General features: G+C 65.4%; 5 protein-coding genes across 5 annotated transcripts; 2 read left to right on the top strand and 3 right to left on the bottom strand.

Annotated features, from left to right (window-relative positions):
* Positions 1-69: 69 nt before the first annotated feature.
* On the bottom strand, positions 70-1,273 carry AMSG_06370 (Ras-like protein Rab-5C). Its single transcript, XM_013901599.1, has 2 exons — positions 1,231-1,273; positions 70-700 (listed from the first exon to the last, which is right to left on the bottom strand). Exons 1-2 carry the CDS (start codon positions 1,243-1,245, stop codon positions 122-124), a joined length of 594 nt encoding a protein of 197 aa, XP_013757053.1. The 5' UTR covers positions 1,246-1,273; the 3' UTR covers positions 70-121.
* Positions 1,274-1,419: 146 nt separating this feature from the next.
* On the top strand, positions 1,420-2,761 carry AMSG_06369 (alpha-1,3-mannosyl-glycoprotein 2-beta-N-acetylglucosaminyltransferase; the record flags this gene model as incomplete). Its single annotated transcript, XM_013901598.1, has 2 exons — positions 1,420-2,672; positions 2,725-2,761. The coding sequence occupies 2 exons, from the start codon at positions 1,420-1,422 to the stop codon at positions 2,759-2,761; spliced, it is 1,290 nt and encodes a 429-aa protein (XP_013757052.1).
* A 64-nt stretch (positions 2,762-2,825) lies between these two features.
* Positions 2,826-13,285, bottom strand: AMSG_11972 (uncharacterized protein; the record flags this gene model as incomplete). Its single annotated transcript, XM_013901675.1, has 2 exons — positions 2,826-5,722; positions 6,283-13,285. The coding sequence occupies 2 exons, from the start codon at positions 13,283-13,285 to the stop codon at positions 2,826-2,828; spliced, it is 9,900 nt and encodes a 3,299-aa protein (XP_013757129.1).
* A 286-nt stretch (positions 13,286-13,571) lies between these two features.
* Positions 13,572-14,267, bottom strand: AMSG_06366 (uncharacterized protein; the record flags this gene model as incomplete). Its single annotated transcript, XM_013901597.1, has 2 exons — positions 13,572-14,157; positions 14,194-14,267. 2 exons carry the CDS (start codon positions 14,265-14,267, stop codon positions 13,572-13,574), a joined length of 660 nt encoding a protein of 219 aa, XP_013757051.1.
* A 1,728-nt stretch (positions 14,268-15,995) lies between these two features.
* AMSG_06364 (inosine-uridine preferring nucleoside hydrolase) lies at positions 15,996-17,103 on the top strand (the record flags this gene model as incomplete). Its single annotated transcript, XM_013901596.1, has 2 exons — positions 15,996-17,033; positions 17,077-17,103. 2 exons carry the CDS (start codon positions 15,996-15,998, stop codon positions 17,101-17,103), a joined length of 1,065 nt encoding a protein of 354 aa, XP_013757050.1.
* Positions 17,104-18,037: the final 934 nt, after the last annotated feature.

Here is an 18,037-nt window from a genome sequence, read left to right as displayed (position 1 = left end):
GGGCGCAGATCGGCGTGGCGCAGCAGGAAGAGCGGCCGCAGAACGAGAGAGGAGGGGGTGGGGAGGGGGGGGGGGGGGGGATGGTAGGGGGCGAGGGTGAGGGAGTACATGTCGGGCAGCATCAGCAGCAGCCCTTCTTCTTGGACGACGACGGCTCATCGATCTGGACAACCGGCTTGGCTGGTCGGGTCTCGACGGTGTTCTTGGGCAGCTTTTTGGCAATGGCGATAAAGATCTCGTTGACGTTGATGGCACCCTTGGCCGACGTTTCCAGGAACAGCAGGCCGTTGTCCTCCGCATACTGCGCTGCCTCCTCGTCGTCGACGGCGCGCTTCGAGGCCAGATCACACTTGTTACCCGCCAGCGCAATGACAATGTTGGGCGAGGCCTGTCGCTGGAGCTCCTTGACCCAGGCCTTGGCCCGCGCCAGCGTGTCTGCGTTGGTGATGTCATACACCACAATGGCCGCCTGCGCCCCGCGGTAGTACATCGGCGCCAGCGAGTTGTACCGCTCCTGACCGGCCGTGTCCCAAATCTCAAACTTGACCGTCACATCGTCAAGGCAGACAGACTGCGTCAGGAACGCCGCGCCGATCGTCGACTCCTGGAACTCTTGAAACTGGCCCTTGACAAAACGCAGCACGAGCGATGACTTGCCCACCGCAGCCTCGCCCAGTAGCACCAACTTGAACTGGAACACCTGTGCTCCCCAAGCCCGATAATTGCCCTCTTACCGTGAGTCCACTCGCCCACCCAGCCCTCCGTTCGCCTCACTCGCTTAGCTCGTCCCCCGCCCCTCCCTCCACCCCCTTCCCCTCTGCGCCCGTTCGTCCAATTCGGCAACCGCCACCAGCGCCGCCTTGAACCCCCCCCCCCCTCCCTCCCCCCCCCCCTCTCCCCTCCCTCTCACACACAAACAACCACACACATGGCCACAGCCCTTGCAAAACAATCCACCATCTATGTGCCTGCCCGTGTCTCCGCCACACCTCCTCTTCCCTCGCCCCAAGGCTCGTCGTCGCCTTTTGGTACGGCTTTTTTGGGCCGCCCTTGGAACACAGCGACGGAACGGGGCGACGGAACTGTGGACACCACGGCACCACCTACAACGTGACATGGCCTCTTGGTCGGCACATAGACTCCCACCATCCCCCCATACCGCCCCACACCACGTCACCTTCCTCCCCCTACCCCTCTCACCACCCCCACCTGCTCTCTGCCTTCACATACCTTGCCCGCTGCCATGTTCTCGGCGAGAATAAGAGACGTGCGTACCGTGCCGAATGGCGAGGAGACTGTGGCCGGTCAAAGGCCGACTCGGCCGGTCTGTCGCTGCGGCCACTCGCTCACCACACTGCCCGACCCACACCCTGTCACCCCACCCCCGCACCCCCCCCCTCGTCACTCCACCCTGCCCTCATGCTCGGGAGAAGAACACACGGAGCGACGCAACAGTGCGACTTACCGCTGGTTGGGCGTGTTCCGCGGGCGGCAGTCGTGGTGGCTCTCGTGGCCCTTGCTGTTGTCCTTGCCGGCGCCAACTGGGCGCTCTCGCGCGAGGCTGGCCACCTGCTGCACATGGCCGAGCTGGAAGCCAGCATCGAGGCGTATCGCACTCGCTCAGCCACGCTCGAGGCCAAGCTCGACTCGGAGCTTGCGGTGCTTGCCGCTCTGGACCTCCGGGTCACCGCTCTGGCTAAAGCGGCGCCGTCAGTGGCGGCATCGCGGCCGGCGCCGCCGGGACGAGGAGCCTCTGCTGGTGGTGGAACCACCATCCCGCTGGTGGTCATGGCCTGCGATCGGACCGAGTACCTCAAGCGGACGTTGGACAAAGTGGTTGACATTGTCCCGCCGTCCGACACAAACGACGCCGTCATATTTCCGCTCTTTGTCTCGCAGGACTGCCGAGACTCGCCGCGAGCATCGGCCGTCGAGGATCTCGTTGCCTCGTACGGCCGCTTCACGCTCCTCACCAACGACAACCCGGACCGCCCACGGTCTAAGCCCGGCGAGAACATCAAGTACTACTTTATTGCGCAGCACTTTCAGTTTGCACTGACGCAGCTGTTTGACGTCTACGGCTACACACAGGTTGTGCTCATCGAGGAGGACCTCGAGGTCGCGCCCGACTTTTTCGAGTACATGGCCGCCGCTCTGCCGGTCCTCCGCGCCGACCCTTCCCTCTACTGCGTCTCGGCGTACAACGACAATGGCAAGCCAAACGTGGTGGCCGATCCGCGTGCCGTCGAGCGGACAGACATGTTTCCGGGCCTCGGCTGGATGCTCACCCGCGAGCTCTGGGCCGAGCTCGGCCGCGCAAATTGGGCCAAGGGCTACTGGGACGACTGGCTCCGCGAGCCGGCCCAGCGAAAGAAGCGCTCATGCATCCGGCCCCAAGTCTCGCGCACGAAGACCTTTGGCGAGAAGGGCACCTCGGTCGGCCAGTTCTACTCGAACCATCTCGCGCACATCAAGCTCAACGACAAGCCCGTCGACTGGCGCGCTGAGGACCTCTCCTACCTTCTGAAGGACGAGTACGACGGCGCGTTGGACGCCAAGCTCGCTGCTGCCACCCCGCTCTCGCTTCCAGACTTTAAGGCGCTCGACGCCAAGGCCGGCGCCGACGGCCGCCTCCCGGGCACCGCCTACAAGCTCACCTATCCGGCTGCCGAGTCCAGCTACCGGCCGATTGCCGCCCACTTTGGCATTACCGACGACTGGAAGGCTTCTGTTCCCCGCACCGCGTATCACGGCGTGGTGAGCCTCGCCTACAAGGGCGCCGCAGTCTATCTTGTGCCGGAGCGGCCGACGTACGACTTTTAGCTTTAGTGTGTCAGCAGCTCGCTGATGGTGAACGTCCGCCGGACCGCGTTGGTCGTGCCTTCCTGGAACCGGTAGAACATGGCAGACGTCGGTTTGCGCTTGGGCTTGCCGGTCCGCGACCGCTTGGTGCCCGAGCCCGAAGCCGAGTCACCCGGCTCGCCGCCGAGCGGTGTGATTGGTGACGACGGCAGCTCGCGGCCGAAAAAGTCGCGGGCGACCGTGCGCCGGATCGGCGACGGCGTCGGCACTGCCACGTCCATTCCTGCCACGTCCGCCACTCCCGACTTGGCCGGTGTTCCCAGCGCCTGCGACGACGACTGCGAGGCTAGGAACGGCGCTGCCGCACGCTGCGCTGCCGCCTTGCGCGCCGACGCCACTTCAGCGATAGCCTCGACAAGCAGCGCCTGGACGCCAAAGAGCAGCGGGCGGTGGTTGGCAAAGTAGTTTGCAAAGGTAAAGGCCGCCATGGTGTGGATTGGCGGCACAAAGTTGTAGTATTCCTTGCCCGACGCCCGCTCGACATGCTCGAGCTTGAGCCCGTAGTTCAGACAGGCGGCGGCCACCTTGTCGAGCAGGGCCCGGTCGCCCGAGGCCATGGACGAGAGCGTGCCCGCCGGCCGGATCCGCGGCGCGAGGATGTCCAGCAGGGCTGAGAGCACGTCCTGCATGAGAACATGCGGCGGGTAGTACGGCATGAGCGCCGGCGAGAGGCCGCGGTACATGGTGTCGAGCGAGGCCGCGACCTCACGCGAGACCCGCGCCGCCGTCCGCGCCATATAGGGAAACGTCAGATGCGGCGCCGTACCGGCGGCGCACACCATGTGCACGTAGGCAGGCACGTACGGCACGTAGCGGACAAGCGCAAACGAGGCGTTGGTCATCGCGCGCGCCATCAGCTGGTCGTAAGCGCCAAACCGGTTGAGCACCGCGAGCGTCTTGTCGAGGTTGGGGTCGTTGAACGGCACGTCCAGAAAGTTCTCGTGGAGCCCGTCGATGAGCTTGCCCATCTCGCCGCTGACAGAATTCACCAGCGCCACCACTTTGCCCACCCGCGACTTACTCGACGCGTCGCGAAGTGCCGCTGCCGCCGCCATCCCCGGATCCAGCACACGCCTCGAAGTGACCATCGCGTCGGCATCGCGGTTGAGCCGCTTGGCCAGCAGCGCCGCGATCTCGGTCTTCTTGGTAGGAAGAGTAAAAAGGGCGGTCCACACGTCAAAGAGCGACCGGTCGATGTCCTTGGTGCCTGCAAGAGCCTCCTCGAGTGCACCAGGCGTCACCAGCTGCGTGTTTGTCGCCACAAACTGTAGCGCGTTGACGCACGCCCGAATGTCCGCCTCGGTTGCGTTGACCAGCAGCGTCAGCGTCGGCGCGTCGGCCACCAGGCCCTCGGCCTCACAGATCTCGCCCAGCCGCCGAGTCAGCTTGGCCTTGGGCGGCTTGCGGAAGGTGAACGTCTGCGCAATCTTGCGCAAAGGGTACATCGCCGGCACATACTGGTTGTTGCAAATCGCGATGATCGGCCGGGTCTGCGGCCGCTTGCTAGACGTTGCAATGTCAACCAGCGCGCCGATGGCCCCGGCCTCACCGGCCATCGAACCGTCGATCTCGTCGACCACAATCAGGTTCGGCTTGGCCGGGCCAAACATCGACTGCATCTCCATTGCGTTGTAAATCCGGAGCTTGAGCGCTGCGGCCGTCCGGTCGTCCGACGCGTTGATCTCCACCACATTGTAGCCGGCCATCTTGGCAAGCACGTGCGCCATTGACGTCTTGCCCAGACCCGGCGGTCCCGCAAGTAGCAGCACCTTGTGGTACGGCCGCGTCGCAAGCAGCGTCTCGCCGCGGCCGGGTGGCTCCGACCCGCCGCCGCTGCCGCTGCCACGCTCCTTACTCCCGCCGCGGCCCTCAGACTTGCTGCGATCCGAAAACGCCTTAAAGCCAGCAGCCTTGCCCTTGTCGAGCTTGCGGCCCCAGTCGTTGAACGTCGGCGCCTTGGGAGCATGCCGCTTGAAGACCAGCGGGTCCCACTCCTTGATCCAGTGAAGGACTCGTCGGTTGATGCGGTCGTCCGAGAGCAAGTCGCGAAACTTGGTCGGCGCGTAGTGATCAACCCAAAGCGCGCTCTCCGGCGCCGCGCCACGGCCTTTCTTCCACCTCGCTGCCGGCCGGCCGCGTCGCCCTTCCCGCAGTGCCTGCGCCTCGGCCTCGAGCTCCTCCAGCTCGGCTGCCAGCCGTGCCGCGGCCCGGCTCTCCAAGTTGAGCTTCAGCTCCGAGATCGGCGCGTCAAGCAGCGAGCCCGACGGCGCCATCGCCCGCGCCTCCTGCACCGCCGAGAGCTTTGCCGCGCTCTTACCGCCGCTGCTCCCATCGAGCGTGCAACCGCTGCCGACCACGTACAACTGCTCAAGCGTGCCAGGCACCGTGATCTCCAGAGTTTCTGTGCCATACCCACCGGGCTTCTCAATGGCATAGGGGAGCACAATAGGCGCCGGCCTGAGGCTCGGCTGACGGGAAAACGACGGGCGGGTGGCCACCGGCTCGGCCTCCATCAGCGAGGCCTCGTACGCCGCCATGGCCTCGTCAAACTCGTCATCATCATCCGAGACCGACACGCCAGCCAAGTCGTCGGCAAGAGCCTGCGACATCTCGCGCGCCTGTGCCGCCTCCATCGACGCCTCAAAGTGCAGCGCAAACGAGGCTGGCTCTTGCTGCGACAGCTCGCCGCCGTCCTCATCCTCGGGCACCGGGCCGCCTCCGCTGGCTTCTGCTGCCTCCATGCGAGCCCTGAGCCCAGCAAGGAAGCCTCCTGTCGCGCCGCCCGAGTGTGCAGAACGAGCCGCATGAGCCATGGGGTTACGTTCCTTGGCAATGGCCTGCATGGCCTCGTATTCCTCGTCTGGGTCGGGTTGGGTGGGTGTAGGGGGGGGGAGGGGGTTGGCGGGCAGGAGTGAGTCTGGCGCCAGAAGAATCTACCCCTGACCGGTGACGAATGGAGGAGGGGGGACAGGGGGGAGGGGGGGGGGGGGGGGGGGGGGGCATGGTCGAACCAGAGGTGTTGGTCTCTTCTTCTTCCCACTCTTTCATGCCGTTGGGCCCAACCATCAGGTAAGGTTGTGCTTGCAGGCCTGTGTTTGTGGCTGCTACTGGGAGGTCCGTACCGAGCGACGACGACATGGCCGAGCGACGAGTGGCGGCCGCACTGCGTTGGGACGACGGGACCTCTCCCGTTCACTACATTTCGGGGTCACGGCGGGTTGACTACCTCATACTTCATTTACCATCATGCCAGAGCTGCCGCTCCGCACCCGACCTCCTGTTACCGCCTCGGATGCGGGCGGTCGGATCACGTCTCGGGCTGGGAAATCGCGTGCGGCGAGTGACGGTCGAGCCAGGCCGGGAGAGCTCGCCGAAGCGGCGAGAGCCGGTGTGCTGCGGCAAGATCGCCCTCGAGGCGACTGCAGATGTGTGCGCGCCGCCAGTCGGCATATCCGTCGTCGAGAGTGAGGAGTTGCTCAAGATAGCGGAGCCCGGCGTCGACGGTGTAGGTGAGTACGTTGCGGACAGCCTTAACCTGGCGCTTGGTCATGCCGCGGTGGCCCCAGGCGAGATGAAGAAGGAGGGCAGCGACCGGACACTCGCGAGACTCGCGGGTCTCCATCACCTTGACCAGCTCCTCCAAGGTCGATGTGGTGGAGACTGCTGCCAGCTCGGCTTCGGCGACAACCACCAGCGGACCAGCCATTTGGGTTGGCGACGGCCCGAGGTTGTCGGGCGCGCCGGTCGACATCGTCCGCACCAGCTCCGAGAGCATCCACAGCAGCGCGTTGCGCACCAGCGCTTCGCCTCGCTTGCGCCGGCTCGAGTCACCCGCAGAGTACGGAATGGCTGCGTACGCCGCGGCCGACCGCCGAAGCCTCGTCCATGCTCGACCACGCACCTTGGCCACCAGCGCAGAGACCAGTCCCCGCCCGAGCGCAAGCTCGCGCGCGTCGTGCCCACTGAGCATGTTTCGCAGCAGCAGCAGCGCGTCTTCGGCGCCCAATGAGCTCTTCTCACGTGCTGCGAGCGTAAGCGCAGAGTCCAGCAGCAGCATCAGCTTCTCAAGCACCGTCGACACCCACTCGCGCCCACGGGCGACCACCCCGGACTCGGTGTCCGCACCCACGCTAGCGCCAACCGCGTCCTCGCCATCGGCGACCGTAGACACTGCCGCGCGCGTCAGGTCCACCACCAATCGCCGCACCCCGTCGACAGGACATCGCAAGAATAGCGACTCGAGAAGGTTCGAATGTGGCTGCGCGAGGAGCCGGAGCCACCACAACAGCGCGTGCTGGTTACCCGAGTACGCCCGTCGCAAGTGCTCCACCCACTCATTGAGCAGCGGCTTGCTCGCGTCGTGCGCAAGAACAAACAACACAAACTCAGTTCCCAGCAGCACTCCCGCTGGGAGCCGCAGTGAATCGAGCTCAATTGTCGTCCCACCGGCGCTGGTCCCGGCCACCTCATCGAGGTGCAGCATGTCCCACATGAAGCCGTAGAACTCACGGTTAAAGACAGACTGGACTCGAACAAGCTCCGCGTTCGCCGCGCCCATCTCCTGCCCAAACACTTCAAGCATGTTCGCGGGCGCCGCAGTGCCTTCGCGCACAGCCCGCGGCGGGAGCTCGCTTCCCACCGGACCGTCCGACGAGCTGTCAAAGCTAAACGAGCTCTGCGACCTAGCCGGCGCCGGGCCGTCGTTGGCGCAGCTTTCGCTGCTGTCGCTACCACTACCGCCATCGTCGCTGTCGCTGCTGTCGTAAGCTTCGCCCTCTATCTCACCGTCGTCGTCATCCGAGTACGACGGAAAGCCGAGCGCGGGGACACCGAGTGGAGACGGGGGTGCGATGACACCACCGGCGGCGGCGGCGGCGGCGGCGGCAACGGCGCTGGCCACCCGCGGCCGCGCCGGCGTCGGCGATGCCACTGCTGGAGGCACCCATCCAACCCGCTCGTAGAAAAGCATGTACGCTGAATATGTCGCCGGCATCCGATTGCCGTCCGGCCGCACCCGTTCTCCGCCAAAGGTGGCGTCGGGCAAATCACGGGCGTCAAACGGCTCGACAAGCGTGTCGTTGAATTCGAACCACTCGGCCGATCCGGTGCGGATGAACGAGTAGTAGTGGCCCGAGTCGGCCGAGCCGAGATGCACAAGCACGCCACGGAGCTGGTACTGAGTAGCGCCCGGCTCGCGCTCAGGATCTTCGATCATGTAAGGCGCCATGTCCAGCTCATGGGGGTACGCCAGCCGCGAGTTGATCTTAGTCCTTGTCAGCGTCATCAAATCAAAGTCAAACCGCTTGAGGTGGAGAACAAGGACCGGCGGCAGGTCGGCAATAACCAGTCGCTTGATGGCGTCGACGTGGGCGTCGCATGCGGAGCACTTGTACTGGTTGGCGCCGTCGAGCATCTCGCCCTGCACAAACAGTTCGAGGGACTCGGCAAGGTTCGCCTTGTTCTTGATTTCCAACGAGAGCGTGTAAAACGGCTCGTCGCGCTCCGACGTGTGTTCGCAGCCCTGCGAGAGGATTTGGTTCGTGAGCCGACCTGCAAAGAGCGATGAGACAAGCGCAGCCTGAGGGGTGCCCTTGAGCGCAGTCTCAAGCGAGTCAAAGAGCACGTTGAGAAACTCGTTGGCATCCTGCTGGACGGCAACGTCGAGCGGCTCGCCACCGAGCCCGGGCATAACCGCCATCAGCGCACTCGTATCCCAGTACTTGTACTGCGAGAGCGCGAGCGCCGCAAACGTGTGCTGCAGTCGAAACAGGAGCTGCCCCGGTTGCGGCGGTGCCGGCGACGGCTCGACAATCAATGGCGAAACCAGCGGCGAGACTGGAAGCGCCGTCGCGGCCTTGTGCGGGAGTGTCGAGACTGCAGAGAGCAGGCCGTCGCGGAGCGGCTGGAGGCAGAACAGCTGCTGCAGCGTCGCGTTCATGTAGCACGTTGCCCCGAGATTGATCAGACCGACGTAGCCACACCCGTCGCGGGCGAGCTTGCGAGGCTCAAACGCCCACGACGAGGCAGCCAGCGCCGACGCCGCAGACACGCACTGCTGTACCGTCCGCAGCAACATACCGAGGTTGGTCGAGCAACCGCGCGCGAGCTCGATGACCAGCGCAAAGCCGGCTCGTCGTGCTTCGGCCGTTTTGCAATGCGGCAGCTCGCCCTCTACGCCAAACAAGCAGTGGCCCATGACAAGCTCCAGCACTCGTGGGCCGTCAACGGCCTTGACCTCGGGCAGAGAGCGCATGAGCGCAGCAAGAGCCGAAAAGACTCCGACCGCCACGGCCTCGCACGCGGGAGCCGCGTCCGACCGTTCTGGCCCAATAAATGAGAGCAGCTGCTCAACCACGTCGGCGACGTCGATAAGATCGGCAAGGCTGGTACCGGATGTGTGGCCAGCATCATCAATGAGGTTGCGGAAGAGGACAAAGTACTGCGCGGCCATGGCCGGCGCCTCGGCCACAGCAGGCAGCATGTCGACAACCAGGTTGAGGAAGAGCTGCTGCGGGGAGGCCGCGTCGCATCCGCGATCAAATCCGCCACCGTTCCACGCTGCCAGCTGGTGAACACGATGCGCAACAATAGCGCGAATTGATGGAGCCTCGGCTCGCACCACCGCCGCCTCCAGCCACCCGCCGAGGTCAGGCGTCTCCAACCAGGCAGCAGCAAGGCCGGGATCGGCGAGGGCAAGGCCCAGCAGGAGCGACATGGTGTCGGCAACGCGGACAGCGTCGGCAGAGTGCTCGCTCGATCCGCCCGCCTCGGTCCGCACAATGTCCAGCAAGACCGAGACGAGCGATGCGCCGTCGATGTCGGCAAAAGCAAGGAGTGAGGGCCGGAGGACCGGGAGCTCGCCGTCGGCCACAGTCTGCTGGGCAAGCATGGTGCCTGCCTCCACAGAGGCTGGTAGAGTCGCTGTCGGGATGACAGCAGCCAGCGACCGCCGGAGCGAGTGTGCCGACACATCGTGGAGCTCGATGCCAAGAGTCGTGAGGACCCGGAGAATGTGCGAGGTCGGGCTCCTCCACTCGGCCGAGTGCTGTGCCTCGGGCGTGAGAAGAACAGAGACGAGGATGTTGACCAGCCATGAGACCCCGCCGCGAACCACAAAGGCACGCGACCATGCAAGCGCGCGCGCAGGCTCGTCGTCCGAGTCGAGAATGGAGCACACTAGCCGGAGCGAGTAGAGAAGGACCCATGGGGCGTCCGAGGGGAAGAGCTCAGCCCAGTGCGAGGTCGGCAGGCTGAGGCTCGCGCGCTGGGCTGGCGTAAACTCGAGCCGATCGTCTGGATCTGCCGCCCACTCTAAGACGGCTCCGTTCGAGTCGCGCATAATCGCCTCATACGCAGCAAACTTGGTGGCGTTGGTCGGAACAAGCGAGAGGAGCTCGAGCGTGAGCTTGGCCACCGGCTCCGAGTGAGAGAGGAGCGAGGCAAAGACGGCAAAGTTCTCTGGCGATGTCAGGACATGGCCGCCATGAGCCGCTAGCGCATGAAACATAGGTTCGGGCGTAGAGAGGCCGGATGAGATTGACGGTGACGCCTCTGGGTCCGAGCCCAAAAAGTACTCTGAGAGCGACGACGAGTTGGAGAGCGAGCGGCGGAGACCTCCGCCGCCGCTGCTATTTGGCGGCGGCACTTCGAGCGGCGAGAGCACCACACCATGCGGAGCATCGCGCGACGACCGCGGCGAGGCGGCGGACGCGAGCGCCTCAGGGCCGGCACGCAACGTCTTGGGCGGTGGATCCAACGCGTACACCACCGCTGCCGGTTCGAGATCGAGCTCGGCAAGAAAGGCTTGATCGTCAGCCGGTGCAAGCTCGCGGCCGCCCGAGACGAGCTTGAGCAGCGAGTGCGACCACGACGGAAGGTTGAGCCGGCGCGCGATGGCGGTGCGGAGGCCACCGAGACGGAGGCTGCCACGAGCGCGGATTCTGAACCGGGCCGGCGGATCATGTGCCGGAGCTACAATGTGGAGTGCAAGCGGTGGGCGGAGTGGCGCCGGCGAAGCGTTGGCGCCGCCGACCGACGTCGTCGACGACGACTCGGGTTTGGCCAGCGCTATAAGGATAGCGAGTACCCGACAGATGACGCCCTCGTTCGGAGCATTACCAAGATGCTGGATGGCGAGGCCATAAAAGGAGGCGCGCAGCTTGCGCTTGCGGCTCGGGATGTTGTGGTAGAGCGAAGCCAGGCAATCGAGCGCAAGGCTCCACACCTCGTCGTCTTGGTTGAGTAAGATAATGTCCCACAGGTACGGGAGGCCGACCGCTTTCTTGGGTTTCTTGAGGCGGTAAGGAACCGAGCCGGTGCCGTCATCGACGAGCTCGATCGACGAGTTGGCGGTGTTGACCGAGACAAAGTAGCGCTGGAAGAGCGCGTAACCCGGTGGGTTAAGCCATGCCACGTCCATGGTGTCGAGCATCTTGGACTGGAAAACGTAGCGAGAAACTTTCTCGTCAAACGCCACAAAGCTCGAGTCCGAGTCGCATCGACCAACGCGTGTCCGATGCAACCACTCGAGGGTGGCGGCGCGCTCGGCCTGGCAGGTGGCGCCCGTGACAAACGCGCGCCAGAAGGCATCGACGTGAGCTTTGGTCATGGTGAGCGACGACGAGAGCAGGATAAAGTACAGCGCGTCGAGGCGTGCCGCCACGTGCTCAGCCCGCGAGAACGGCGGCGGGAGCTCGGCTCCCGGCATGGTAGCAAATGTGACGGCGTTGTCCAGGAGCGTGCCCAGGAGGTCATGCGAGTCGTTGAGTGTCTTGATGAGCGACGAGGCCGAGGTGGTGAATCGAGAGCCCGAGGCCGGAAAGGTCTTGAGGAGCGAGACAAAGAACCGAAGCGAGGCCGGAACAGACCGGCCTGCCGTGACGTTGCCGATGGCGGCCTCAAGGTACTGCTTCCGCCGGGCGAGAAAGACCCGCTGCGAGAGAAGGCCGACAAAGGCGTCCGAGGCAACCGCCACCAGTGCCGCTGAGACACTTCCCGGCTCGATGATGAGCGACCAGAGGTAGTCAAGGCCGTAAGCGAGCGAGGCTTCGGCGCGGGCGGCAAGGCCTGCGGCGACAAGCGCAGCGAACTGGGCCACAAACTCGATGGCCAGCGCGTCGAGCTCGCCCGGTGGTGTCGCCACAATGAGCGGGTAGAGGACGTCGACTTCTGCGCGCGAGAGGCATGGGACAAGGGAGAGCAAACCGTCAAACAGAGTAGACCGGACCGACTCGTGCTTGCCGGTGACGGCAGCCCAGAGCGACGAGAGATGGGCCGGTTCGAGCTTGCCAACTTCTGCGAGGAAGCGGAAGAGTGCAAAGCCTGGCGCGATGAGTCGCGAGTGAAAGCCGACGCCAAACAGGCCTTCGACCACCTTGCCGCGCTCGAGAACGTCGAGCAGGTGCTTCGCCGGAACAGGTGGGGTGAAGACCCGCTCCGGTGCGACGCCGGCCTGGAGCGCCTCGACAAACGAGACGAGGGTAGTGAGGCCCGAGAGCCGCTCCCGCAAGTCATTTGACGGCGCAAAGGCGTCGACGGCCGTGCTGAGGGCAGCGTCGACCATGAACTCAGTGGCGCCTTCGGTGCCGAGTGCGGCCTCGAGCACAGCAGTCAGGTTGGTCTCGATCGGCCGGAGGCGCCGGAATGGAATGCCAGCATCTGAGGTACGGAGAACATGGGTCATGAGCCCCGTCGCTACCGTGGCCAGGCCGCCCGTCCACACCGTCGACCATGCGTTCGAGTCGACGTAGACGTAGGTGCGGACAAGGAGCCGGGCGACGCCGGCGAGCGTCTCCAGCGACGGTGGCGGGAGCGGCTGCGAGTCGCCATCGCCATCGCCATCACCATCGGACGCGGCATCCGAGTCGAGGCGGGATGCAAGGGCAGCGACGACGTCGCCGGTCAGCCATTCGAGCGCCACCGACTGGGCCGAGTATGTGGTGGCCGACGATGGCGGCAGCGGCGAGTCCGAGTCGGATGACTCGTCCGAGTCAGAGACCGAGACCAGGTCTGGCCCCCCTTCAGGGTCCGATGCGTAGACTGGAGCTCGCGGATGAGCGAGAACGGCGGCGGCGGCGGTGGCGAGCGGCCCGATCTCCAAGCCCGCGCCGAGTGCGGCGACAAGGGTGTCGGCCGCGAGGCGGAGGAGAGCACGCGCGGCGTCGCGGGGATATGTGCCCGCAGCATGGGCCGCCAACGCGTTGCGCGAGAGGCACGCATGCTGCAGCCATGACGGAAGAGCAGCCTTGAGCAGGTATGGATGCAGGCGCATCGACGACGACTCGGCCAGCCCCATGGCGGCGCGCAGGTGCTGGACAGTCACCGCCCGCTGTAGTGCCCGTGACGCCCCGTACAACTCGTTGGAAGCGCCGGACCGCCGCCCGGACCCACGCCCGGACCCACGTCCGGTCCGTGACGACGTCATAGCCTTGCCCGGCCAGCGCAGTTGAGTGTGCCGAGCCTGCTCCTGTATGTCGGATATGGTGCGGGGGGAGGGGGGGAGGGGCGGGTGTTCGGTCAATGGACGACGTCCTTTTTGGCGACAGGCCGTGACGGGGGGGAAAGGTAATGGATCTTTTCACAAGGGATCCCAGCTTGGCGAAGAGAGGTGGGATCGTAGGGGCAAGGAGTCGCGCGGCGCGACATCGGTCCGGTTGGGACGTCACGGGAGCCGGATGGATCCAGGGGGGCGGAAGAGACAGGGCAAAACGTCACGAGGGTGTTCGCTTGGCGGAGAGTGCATCATCCATGCCAAGAAAGGTCGGCTCGGTGATGACGAGCATCGGGCGCGGCTCGGTGCTGTTGGTAGCGGGCGGGCCCGGGGCAGGCCTGCGGGCGGCATTGGGGCGGGCCGGAGGGGCGAGGAGTGATGTCTGGTCGCGATCGCCGTCGGGGATGGTGCCCGAGGTGTCTGCGCCCGATGGTGGTGAGGTGAGGGCGTCGACATCCCCGTCGACAAGGAGCACATTGTGGCGCGACGAGTTGTCGATGTTGAGCAGCCGCTTCTGCTCGTTGGAGAGGGTGACACCATCAGGCTTGGGAAGGGCCTTGAGCTGCTTGTTCTTCTTTTTGTGCCCCTGTAGCATCTTGACCTTCTTCTTCTTCTTCTTCTTGTCCTTATCCTTGGTCTTGGTCTTGGTCTTGCCTTTGGTCTTCTTGCCGTTAGCCTTGCCCTTGGCCTTCCTCTCGCGAGACCTGCTCCCGCCTCGGCCACTGCTTGCGCTCCCGTCATCGGACATAGAGTCCTCGTCTTCGTTCCACGACTCCTCATCCTCTGAGAATCCAACGTGCTGTCCCCTTTTGCTCCTCCCCGTGGCCTGTCCGTCAGCGGACGTGGCCCGTGCGCTTGAGGAGACCGGTTCAATGCGGCGCGAGCCACCTGGCGACTTGGCGCACGCCCCGCCCATGGCTCGGACGCTTGCGTGTGTGGCGTGGAGACAGGCGTTGCCCGAGAGACCGGTGCAGGCGAGTGGTGCGTGTGGCGCTTCCGGGTGGCAGACGTGGGCCTGGTGGCGTGAGGTGTCTCGCCGTGGTGGAGCAAGGCTCTGCTGTCATGGTTGCCATGCCAATCACACGTTGCTGAATTGATGCGGTTCGCCGGCGGACCGGCTGTTGCGCCGAAACGTTGCAACGTTATTTGCCTTTGCTGATGATGGGGATGAGAGGAGGATTGACTCAGAGGTCCCACAGGGTGGGGTCGATGGCGTCGAGGGCGGAGCGGAACTTGTGGAGGAGATCGGAGACCGCGGGCACTCGCGAGGGCGCAGGATGGGGGACTGAAGAGTGGGTCGCGGCGACTGGGGCGACGACGGGTGGTGGAGGCGTGACGACAGGGGGCGGGAGCGCAGTGACTGTCGACGGTGGAGGTGGTGGGCGCGGGCGATGCGGCGATGGGAGGAGGAATCGCGAGCGGAGGCGTGGGCCGCTGCTGGCCGGGGTAATGGCTGACGCGCGCGAGGCCTTCATCAGCGAAGACAGCTGCGCGAGCCTGTCGTTGTCGGGTCGGGGCAGAGGAGAGCGACGAGGCGGGGGTGGAAGCGGGTGCAGCTGTGGTTGTGGCTGAGCTGCTGTTGCGTGGCGAAGCGGGATGTGATGCCGTGACCGTGGCAGAGGCTGCTGCGCGGGACGTGGCGCTGCAGCAGTGGCGGCCTGGATCTGCTCTAGCATGCGATGGGTGGCGTCAACCTTGGCGGCCAGAGACGAAACCGATGACGCCAGGGCAGCGGTGTGCGGGTCGCGGACTCCCGTCGAGGCCGGCACCGGGGACTTGAGCACAAGGTCGACTTGCGGCGAGCCAGCTTGGGGCGAGAATTGGATCGGCGACCATGACTGCGGCAGCGGACGGACTGGCGACGGCGACAGCTCGCGGTGCGGCGACGAGAGGCCGCTTGGCCTTGCCGAAGTAGCAGTGGTGGTAGCAATGGTGGTGGTGGAAGCAGACGGCGGTGCAGCCACGATTCGGGCGAGGAGCTCCTTTTCCGCGGCGTAAGCCGATGCCGGCGGCTGCAGCGGCCACGGCGGGAGCGTCGGATGGCGGTCTCGGCTGCGACTGCGACTGCGGGAGCGGGAGCGCGGCGGGGTATCCGGCGAGAGTATCAAGCTATGCGGCGGTGAGTTTGAGTGGCCAACGCCACCGGGCTCGTGGCGGTGGCTGTAGATGTCAGGCGCGTGTGGCTGGTGCTGCTGGTGGCGGTGGTGTGCCCAGACAGGCGCGAGGAAGGCAGAGAGGTCGGCGGAGAGGTCAGCGTTCTCCGAGGCGAGGACAGGCACGGGTGCCGCTGCCAGAGACGCCAGCTGTGACGACCGCAATCGACCCTGTCCCCTGTGCATAGCGTGGGTATGGGTGCTGATGTGGATGGTGCCAGGAGGTGGAGTGGTTGTGGTCGGCGACGACTTGCCGCTGTTTCCAGGGAGGAGGGAGGAGGCGCCAAATGGCTAGCTGATGGCTGCGATGGCTGCCCGGCTAGCGGTGATGGCCTATCCATTGGTCGATCATGGCATCTGGTCTGAGGCCACGCTCTGTGTGGTGTAGAGGCCGAAATCCGGTTTCCCTGTAGCGTCTGTGCTGGGTCAGCGGCAGCGTCATTGGCGTGGGCTACTCGAGTGTGGCCACACTCAACTCGACCCGCACGACCATGGCCGATATGATGACTCCGCTGTGGCTCGACTGCGACCCAGGACACGACGACGCGCTGGCGCTGGTGCTTGCGGCGTTTGCGCCGTCGCTGGACCTCATCGGAGTCTCCACGGTGGGTGGAAACCAGTCGGTGGCAAAGACGACGGCCAACGCCGCGGCCGTCCTCGCCATGCTGGGCATCACGCCAACTACCACCGAGTCGGCCGGACCGGCTGCTGAGAGCAATGGGGAGGAGACCAAGCAAGGTGCGATGACCAAGCGATGTGTCCTTGTGCGGGGCGCGGACAAGCCGCTCCTCGCCCCGCCGCGCGGTGCGTGCGCCGAGATCCATGGCGAGTGCGGGCTCGGCGGATCGGAGGAGCTGGATGCTGTCCGCAAGCTTGTTGCCGGCGACGTCGGTGATGGGCTGGCGGGCAGGGCTCGCGGTGAGATGCCCGGCCCAGCGGCAGTGGTGATGGCGACCGAGATGGCGCGGGTTCATGCCGAGACCGGGCGCAAGATCACTCTCGTTGCCACCGGCCCACTCACCAACGTCGCGCTCCTCTTCTCGCTCTTTCCGGTCAAGATGGCTCAGATCCTGGAGCGGGTTGTCTTTATGGGTGGCGCTTCGACTGGTGTCGGCAACACCTCGCCCGTGGCCGAGTTTAACATCCAGATGGACCCGACGGCGGCGGCCATGGTGTTTGAGAACTGCCCTGTTCCGCTGCACATGGTACCGCTCGAGGTGACTCACACCGTGCTTTACGACGAGTCGCAGGCTGCGCGGCTCGCCGAGATGGACGATACTCCATTCCGCAAGGTCATCCATTCACTCATGACCTTTTTTGCCTCCACCTACCGCGAGGTCTTTGGCTTTGACGCACCGCCGGTCCACGACCCGGTCGCCATCTTCCGTGTCCTCGCGCCAGGCGCCTTCAAAGAGGAGCACTTCCGCGTTGACGTCGAGACCGCCCGCGGCTCGCTTTGCGAAGGCCAGACCGTTGTCGACCGGTGGCACAGCTCCGGCAAGGCGCCCAACGTCTGGGTCGCCTCCTCGGTCGACACGATTGCGTTCTGGGACTGCTTGTTTGTCGCCCTAGGCCGCGCCGCGGCCATCTCGCCGCTAGCGCACCTCCTTGACTCGGCGTAACTGCGTCTCGTCGGCCGCCCTCATGGCGCGAGCGAGTTGTTGTGCAGCGCGAGATCTCGTTCAAAGGTGGCAAAGAGCTCGTCGTCGTGGCTTGATGCTGCAGGTGTAGCCTCGTTGCTCGGAACCAGCCACACCACCAGCGAGTAGCCGGAGCGGCCTTTGACCCGCGGAACCGCGACCGCGGCATCGATGCCGCGCGCCGCGCACTCCTCGCGCGCCACCCGCGCAATATCCGGCCACTGCCGATGCGAGGTCTCGGTAAAGAGCCAGAGCGCACCTGGCGGGGAGGCTGCCAGTGCGTGCCGGAAAAACTCGTAGTCGCGCGCCCGCAGCGCCACGCGGTTCTCCTCGACCACAAACGAGACAATGACAAGCCCGGCAAGCGCTACTGCGGGAAGCACAGACGCGTTGACTGCCTCGGAGGTGCCGACCGTGATGTCGCACCGTGCAAAGGTGCACGAGTCGGCGCCGTCGCCTGCCACCGGAAACGCATCGGCCGTGCGAGCAGCAACCGCGTCAGCGAACGGCTCCCACTGCACCTCGTAGTCAAAGATGTGTGCAGCGAGTGGCAGCCGTGGTGCCGCAAACATCCGCACCGACGCCAGCGCGGTGTAGTCAAAGGCTGGCCCGCCACCAAACGAGACGACTGCAAGCGAGTCCGACCTCGTCCACAGGCTGTGGAGCGCGCGGAAGAGCCATGGCCAGTGCGGCGCGTGAGGAATGACCAGGAGGTCGGCGACCCGCGACGCTCGCGAGACCAGATGCCGCTCGATGTAGCCAGCGAGCGCGCCGGGGTGGGTAAAGTCCGGCATGATGCCCGCGGTGGCGCCAGCGTTGAGTGCGCGGACGAGTACGGCGGTCGCCTCGGCGCAGACCGGGACGCCGACCGCGGCCACAGTGGCCGTCTTGAC

Source organism: Thecamonas trahens (genome assembly GCF_000142905.1).
Source record: "Thecamonas trahens ATCC 50062 unplaced genomic scaffold supercont1.28, whole genome shotgun sequence".
Lineage (NCBI taxonomy): Eukaryota > Apusomonadida > Apusomonadidae > Thecamonas > Thecamonas trahens.
Note: the sequence above shows the minus strand (reverse complement) of the source record. Positions and strands in the feature narration are given on the sequence as shown.